This window comes from Bombus vancouverensis, chromosome 17 (genome assembly GCF_051014615.1).
Source record: "Bombus vancouverensis nearcticus chromosome 17, iyBomVanc1_principal, whole genome shotgun sequence".
NCBI classification, from domain to species: Eukaryota; Metazoa; Arthropoda; class Insecta; order Hymenoptera; family Apidae; genus Bombus; species Bombus vancouverensis.
Window position 1 is genome coordinate 4,170,837 of NC_134927.1, and position 8,789 is coordinate 4,179,625.

General features: G+C 43.2%; 1 protein-coding gene across 1 annotated transcript; it reads left to right on the plus strand.

Annotated features, from left to right (window-relative positions):
• Nucleotides 1-1,680: 1,680 nt before the first annotated feature.
• Nucleotides 1,681-4,343, plus strand: LOC143303891 (uncharacterized). Its single transcript, XM_076626023.1, has one exon. The coding sequence runs from the start codon at nucleotides 1,870-1,872 to the stop codon at nucleotides 3,406-3,408; it is 1,539 nt and encodes a 512-aa protein (XP_076482138.1). The 5' UTR covers nucleotides 1,681-1,869; the 3' UTR covers nucleotides 3,409-4,343.
• The last annotated feature ends 4,446 nt before the right edge of the window (nucleotides 4,344-8,789 follow it).

The window sequence follows — 8,789 nt, forward strand, 5'->3', positions numbered from 1 at the left end:
TTTGATGTTTATGTGCCTGTATTTTCATCCGATTACGGAACTAAGCAACTAAATAACTGCTAGGGACCTCAGTGTATTGCTGAAATATAGTCGTTAGTAGCTATGGTAGTCGATGCGATTTTGAATATAGCAAAGAAGGTAACAAACAAAAAGCTTATTTCGGCGCAGTCTCTGGTGGTTCAGAATCCGCTTAAAGAATGTAGTCTACCAAAGACAGAGATAAGAAATAAGAAACGGGATAAAAAGATAAATAGGCCGAAATGGCAAGAAAAGAAACACAAAGAAAAAAGCACTGCGAAGAAACATTTTCGTTGGGCAATATAGAAAGTAGGTTAGCTCTTGTAAGCGACATTTCCTGAGAAAAAAATTCTAAGAGAAAATCTTGAAACTGAAACTAAACCAAACTAAATCATAAAAAGTTGCTCGGTGTTGCTGTCAGTGGAGACGCAGCTTAAAATATTTGTAGCGTAAGTTGATTTCCTACGATCTTTTTGAAATTTCGACGATACATTATTTAGTATATTATCTATACGTGATCCAATTTTTGGAGAGCCAGGCCTTGCCAAAGTGGAAATATTTATCTTCAAAGTTGAAAGTTTCTACAGTAAGCCGCTGCAAAGACGAGTTTCACTAATTTCGAAAAAAACATTCTTACAAAGTCGTTGAATGTTTAATATATTGTGTAAAATTGCTAGAATAATTTTTGTTTGATGAAAAATTAGCTCCGATCTCACCTTTTTTGAATAAAAGTAGTGTTACGCCGCGCGACTCTCTGCCTGGCCCAGGTCACACACCGCGGGCCAGACGGACACCAGAGGTCCGCTCTTCCGTACGGCGTACCCTCAATAGCCTTAAGCACCGTCCATAAATCATAGATTTCTTAGAAAAGGTCCTTTAAACAAAACAAACATCTGGTCCCGAGGAGTTGCTAAACACTATTGTCTACCACGGCAGGACAAGGGAAAGTTGTTTTTTTTGTCACGCACGCGGCAACTTTCCCCCCATTAATCACTTTTTCTCGAGGGCAGTTAAGACCCTTCGTTTAACCAATTAAAAACGAAGCCTATTCCCTCACTCTCCTAAATAACATCGGCTCCAACAAATCCGATGGTCCCGTGCGCTGGAGGGACCGATCCTTAGCCTTCCACCGAGACAGCATCGTCTCCCAAGGGCACGGATTTCACATCCTTCGAACGGTCAACATCCTTCGAGCGGGTATACACACCCGCAGATCAGTCACTCACTCATCTCGTACATACGCACCAGTGTAACTATCCTCGTTATAAGTTGTGGAATAAACGGTGAAATATAACTTACTATACTGTGTCATATTCATTCAACCACCTCTGTTATCTTAACCGAAACAGGGGAACGACTACTTCGCGGCGTCGATTCACCGAATCGTAGCGAGAATTTACGCCTCTCGCTGACGCGTTTTCCTCGCGACCGCGTCTCTCCGCGATCGGTCGTAACATTTGGTCCTTCGAGCCGGATCATCAGTGGCAGTGGATAGTTTTGTCACCCATCCGGTCGAAACATTTGGTCCTTCGAGCCGGATTCAGTGACAAGTGAAAAGTGTGGACACGTAACCGGTCGAATCATTCGATCCTCAAAGCCGCATCACGCGTCAAGTGAAAAGCGCATACCAGTGACACCCACTATCATACAGTGCCACGTGAATCCAATATAACCAGCAGCGGAAGCGTTACCCCCCCAGCGAGGTCAGTAACGTCAAGGATCGTCACCCTTGAAGAGGTATTATTCGGTGGTTAAAACGCAACCACGCAACCACGCAACCTCCTGCCGCAACTGGACAATCTTCAACAGAAGTAAGTTATAACCATTCCACTCTCAATTATCTAACAAATAATGGCCACCGGAAACGAGCTTACCGCCTTGCGTCGACGCCGGGGTTATTGCATCGGCCACTTTACACGCTTATCGAAAAAACTAGACGAAATTGAACAATCCGGCTGTCCGCGAGAGAACGAGCTAATTCAAATCAAAAATCGTCTGGAAACATACGAGACGGAGCTCCGCGCCATCCAAAACGAGATTGTAAGCATAGATGAGGAAGAGATCGAGCGCGGCCTCGAGATAGCCGACGAGTACGAGAAATTAGAACTCCGAGTAATTACTCAACTGAGCAACCTACGACTAATTACGACGTCACAATCGACAAACGACGAATCAGCTGCCGGTCGCGAGTCTGCTTCGCTGAAACTGTCGGAGATTCGAATACCCACATTTAATGGTACGCTCGAGAATTGGCAGTCATTTTACGATTCCTTCTCGTCAACGATAGATCAAAACGAACAACTAACACCAGTCCAAAAATTCTATCACCTCCGATCAGCCTTGACTGGGAGGGCCGCGCGAAGTATACAATCGCTAGCCATCACCGAGTCAAACTATGCCATCGCTGTTGACGTACTCAAGGAAAAATTCGACTGCCACCGTCAAATCTGCATGCGCCACCTCGACTTGCTTTTGGACTATCCAAAAATAGTTAAAGAGACACCCGAAGCCATAGACGACTTTCTCGAGACGTTCAAGATAAACATCCAAGCGTTAGAGAACCTCGGTGACCCAATCACATCCGACACCGTTCTTCTCAAATTACTTACATCAAAGTTACCCCCAGCCATCATTCGCAAATGGCAACGCACCTTACCAGACAAGAAGTTACCGTCATACAAGCACCTAATAGACTTCTTGCAAACAAGGACAAACGGCGATCAAACGAACGCTCCAACACCAATGGGAAAAGGGGATACCTACCAACACACTCGTCACCGACAAAACGCACGACATGAACGAACACACATTACAGATTGGATGTGGATGTGTCCGACCTGCAAAGGATCTCACGAACTCAGATATTGCAAGGTTTTTAAGGCCAAATCGGCTACAAAACGCCTCGAAGTTGTAAAACGGGCATCGCTCTGTATAAATTGCTTAGGCAGAGGCCATTCACTCACTCAGTGCACATCCGGTTCATGTCACATGTGCGGGCAACGCCATCACACAAATTTACACCGAGCGCTCACTCAGGTCAGTCCACGGATTTCAAGCGATCGGGCCTCAAGCGATCGGTATTCAAGCGGTGGGTCAACGAGCGGTCGGTCAACGAGCGGTCGGTCAACGAGCGGTCGGTCGTCTGGAGATCGATCGTCGGGCGGTCGTTCGCCGCACAACCGATCCTCTAAGGGACGGTCTCCACCTGGGTCATCGCAACAGCACTTTACACATCGATCGAGACGCACAACCGAATTTTCGCGGAGATCTACCCAGTCGACTCCAAAAGACCGAGAATCTCATCCTCCACATGAATCTCGAGCATCGTGGAACAAAGGCACCGACCGAAGCTCATCGCCCAAACACCAATCGAAGACGAGGAAGAATTAAACAAAAAAACCTGCGCATTCCTAGCCGCTCTACGCCGATTCAGCTCTCGGCGAGGATACTGCGCGAAAATCATCACGGACAACGGCCTCAACTCCGTCAAGGCCAACAGAGGGCTGCTGAAAATTCGGACCCTACGAACCCAAGAGAAGGGGCACAAGTTTTCTCGACGACCAGCAGATAAAAGGGATTTTCAACCCTTCAAATTCTCCATCCCGTATCACCCAATCCGAGTGATCTCCCTATCCTCATTCCCGGTCACTTCCCAATAGGTGACGCACTAACGAGTTTACGGGAGCGTGATTTCAGGCCAGCTTTACCATGCCGGCATCCAGTTGGCAGCGTATCCACCCGATCAAGCACCACTTCAGGAGCTGAGGGAATCATAAGGAACGCTGCCGTGCACACGGCAAGTCACGGTCACGACATCCAACGGTCATTCTCCACCGAGGGTCATTACTAAGAGAATGCGATTCGAGCGGGTCATCGGGGGGAGTCCAGCCTCCCAGGCAACCTCAAACCGCCGCACCGCGCTTGATGAATCTTCACCAAGCATCACCGACGTCCCCTTCGACGATCCCTCCTGGGCCGAGGTGTTTAACGACACTTCCAGAAGCAAGATTCATGTCACTTCTTGAGTCGTGAATTTCACCTGGAAATCGCTCGGCATCGGCGAGGAAGACGGCGATCCAGACTACAAAGGGGACAACGTGCCATCCAGGCAACGGGCCTTCGACCGTATCTTCGAAGTCACCCTGGCAACAACGGCCTCATCCAGACTACCACAAGTCATACGGCAACGAGCATCTTGGAACGACGTGCCACGCAGCGCGTCCTACCAACGAGCCAACCCGATCACGCAGAATAAGGACAATCAGCAATCAACAAGGAGTCGGGCGGCTGCTCCAATTAACTCCACCTTTAATGAAATTTTGATCGGTACCCTATCAACGGGGGGAGGATGTTACGCCGCGCGACTCTCTGCCTGGCCCAGGTCACACACCGCGGGCCAGACGGACACCAGAGGTCCGCTCTTCCGTACGGCGTACCCTCAATAGCCTTAAGCACCGTCCATAAATCATAGATTTCTTAGAAAAGGTCCTTTAAACAAAACAAACATCTGGTCCCGAGGAGTTGCTAAACACTATTGTCTACCACGGCAGGACAAGGGAAAGTTGTTTTTTTTGTCACGCACGCGGCAACTTTCCCCCCATTAATCACTTTCTCTCGAGGGCAGTTAAGACCCTTCGTTTAACCAATTAAAAACGAAGCCTATTCCCTCACTCTCCTAAATAACATCGGCTCCAACAAATCCGATGGTCCCGTGCGCTGGAGGGACCGATCCTTAGCCTTCCACCGAGACAGCATCGTCTCCCAAGGGCACGGATTTCACATCCTTCGAACGGTCAACATCCTTCGAGCGGGTATACACACCCGCAGATCAGTCACTCACTCATCTCGTACATACGCACCAGTGTAACTATCCTCGTTATAAGTTGTGGAATAAACGGTGAAATATAACTTACTATACTGTGTCATATTCATTCAACCACCTCTGTTATCTTAACCGAAACAGGGGAACGACTACTTCGCGGCGTCGATTCACCGAATCGTAGCGAGAATTTACGCCTCTCGCTGACGCGTTTTCCTCGCGACCGCGTCTCTCCGCGATCGGTCGTAACAAGTAGTGTCAAATATGTAATATTGGAAATTTCGGTGTCTCAATTGCCGAATATTATAATATCACTGCTTGGCATTGATAGTGGCACAATTAAAAAAAAACGTAAATTTCAGAGGAAAGGCCTTTTAAAATTTTTAAAGAATCCTTCGTGTAGAATCCATCGCCATGAACAATAATTTTGCCGTCTGATGCAAAACTGATGGAACTATAAATATACCGTTTTACATAATAAAAATAGTAACATAATATAGCCTTTCCATCTACCAAATTTGATATTTTTTAAGTTACGCCATTATCAGTGCCAAGATACTATCGATACCAGTTTCTGAATCGTTTATTATTGCGCGTAGAAAATACAGACAGCCAAGGAATTTCTTTCTAGAGGGAGAATCTCAGCCATGCGTAATATAATTTTTGAGTGTCAGTATATTTTACTTTTAAGACATATCTATAAGCTATAAATACCTTAGGCCACGTACGTCTGACGCGGGCACAATATTTGGAAGGGAGACATAGGGAAATTGAAGCATGGCTTTTCATAGTATCGGTACAAATGCGCCTAATACTTATAGAAAATCTTTTAATTTTAATTTGCAGTTAGTTTTTTGGCAGTACTATATGTACTATATGTATGGATTTTGTTAATACCACCTAATCCGCATATACTTAGTTACCAACCTAATATATAGTACGTAGATCTACGCCTATTAGGTCGTATGATCAGGGTTACCAGATGATCCTCTTTTGGCGATATAATGTCGCATTATACCACTGCCACTCTACAGTTAGTCGCTTGTGTCGCGAGATATGAATTTCGTCTTACGTTTCTCCGCGTCGCTTCGACAACGTTGTCTCCCACTTTCATTTGCCTGCAGTATAAATCAGAACGTCACTGGTCCACTAAGTATACTACTTTCGACATTACCTATGAAATCTTCTCCTTTAATTCTCTCGATCTGCCCCAACCTTCCCTAACATTGCGTAAGTTACACCGTTGGAAACCTTACGAGTTTTTTTTTATTATTTAATTTATACTTTACAATTTGTCTAGCTGGACATTTGGTAAATTTTTCTAACTTAGACCTTACGAGTGAGAGGGTTGAACAAGGGTAATCACGGCTACCACAAACGTTCCATTTAGAAAATATAGGTTAGTTTACGATACGGTTAGAAAACGTATTCTTCTCGCAAAAAGTTTATTTCACTGAAGTATATTTGTCATTACGTGTATTTAGCCGTGAATTGATACCTTTCAATACTTTTCTAGGCACGAGTTGTAAACTTTTAACGCAATCTCGCCACTGAAATTCGAGAAAGATCGTGCCGCACGCGACTGAAAATTACGTTTGTTGTGACAAACAATTGTCGATCATACATGCTTCGCTGTGTGTTAGATGCTTCGAGTTGATAAATATCGTCGGTTTTCGTGTCGATTGACGTTACTACAAAATTGCTGTAGTATCGTTGTGTATAGAATTACGTTACCAGATTAAATTAGGTTTTAGGTTATGTAATCTAATCTATACATATTTTCTGAGTGGGACATTTGCTGTAGCTGTGACCACCCGTGCTCTACTCATAAGTTTTCCAACTGTGTATCATACGAACCAACAGGTATGAGCAGTATCACATAAACAGCTCGCGATAGTCCATATACTGAATCCTAGGGAAAACCATCTGGAAATTGAATCGTGACTAGTGAGAAATCGACATGCGAGGCAAGAAGGTTCTCGTTCTACGCATGCGTGACACGCTGTGAATATCTCAGACAGAGATGAAGACGCTCTACTCATTTCCGTCTGTTTCGCAAGAAGGCGGGCTTTGTTGATCTTCCATGTTGATTTTTCGCGACTAGACACGATTTAATTTTCGGACGATTTTTCCTAGCGAGAGTCGAGGCTTGTTTTACATGAAGTATATAACGTATGGTAAAGTATACACAAGTATACGTAAAGTATGACGTAGGCGTGGGTGTTAATGTATCATATTGCAGCCAATTTTTTTTCGACGTAAGCAGGTGACGCAAATCTGAAAAGTCTTAAAATATTAAAATATAAACTCGCGTGCAATAGAATTAAATTTTGTTTATTCCATATTTACTGTATTTCTTAATCGCCATTTTAACAAATCCTTATCGTCCTTATTGTATTTACTATTATTTGCTTTAATCCTTAACACTTTGATGGCCGCACATTTTAGCGTAGATGCTACTGTCAATTGCCGGCACTTTTCACCCATTTTGTCTATTATCGTACAATTATGATACACTATTTGAGAAATTTGCATTGAATCCATCATCATTATTTCTTAATCATTAGAGTCTTTATCATATTATCTCGCTCTATTTCGTACACTTATGGATTATATGAATTTATTTATTTATTTCCTGATTGTCTCATGCAGTTACAGAAATCGGGATTACAATTATTTTCTGACCATTCGCTTCAACTGTACCATCAGATCCAATAATTGCCGGTCGTTTCAGCGTATCTGTAAATCGTTTCACTACAATACGAAGTAATTACGAAGAGGTAATCACCGAACACAGCAATCATCTGTCTCGCGCGTAAGTAAAGCGACTAAACTAAAAGAAAGAGAAAAATGTGTTAACACATTGAACGCCAGGTGAGTTACATTTAACTCGCACCGTGTTTGGCCAAGAGGCTGTATGAGTTGAGTGTAAGTCCAACTCTGGTCTACGAACCCCACGATCTGCGAGTTGGATACGCCTGACATCTATGAACCGTATAATGTAAGTGCACATATTTATCGAACATTTGCTGAAGATCGCTTAATTCTTTCTCAAGACTAGTGGATCCTTTCGCCACGATAAAACGTAGAAGAATCTTGAAAATAATATAAACTGATTTTTTCATGCTTAGACAGAAAGCAAAGCTCATACGTGTTAGTCTGACGATACAAACCTTTCGACTGAATTTTGTTTCACTCTCCACAGGGTCAATTATGGCGTGCTCTGTTCTCTCCGTACATTGTATAGGAGGTAACGGCAGATAGGCAATTTCAAAGAAACTGCTGTTTATACGTCGTATGGTTTACGTATACTATGTAAAAGCATAGTTTTTTCACGTGTCGCTGATGTCCATGGCAACAGGTTGTAATGCGACGATGGTGATTCGAGGTATCTTTGAAATGTGAGCCGACGCTGACGATGCAAAAAACGTTGGTTAACTGCAGTTGTGGTGCAGACACCGGTTATATGGACTGGACATCTCGTGAGTTTTGTGTAACTCAAGGATGCAAATGAAGAAGAAAAAAAAAATAAAATAAAATGATCTATATTTAAATATTTTGGAAAATTTAGATTTCGAGGAATCTAATGGATTTTCAAGAGAAACCAAGAATAGAAATATGTGCGTTCTACCTTGGCGTTCGATATGTTAAAAGCTATCGTCATAAGAGGCACGTTTATGCTGTCATGGGTGAGGCTCTAGGTCAATGTATTTTTGTTATTTCAGTAATTGATAGAGTCACACAAATGAAATTACATGTTTTATTATTATTCAGCATCATGAAAAACATTGAAAAGTTGCAGATTGTGATAACAAAAAATAACATCACAATGGTGTTGTTAGGGGAGAATGACATTGTGTTGAAACACAATTTGCATGAAGTGAAATTTTGTTCATAATATTCTTTAACGATTAATAAATGATATGATAATAATGATATTGTAGGGACTAGG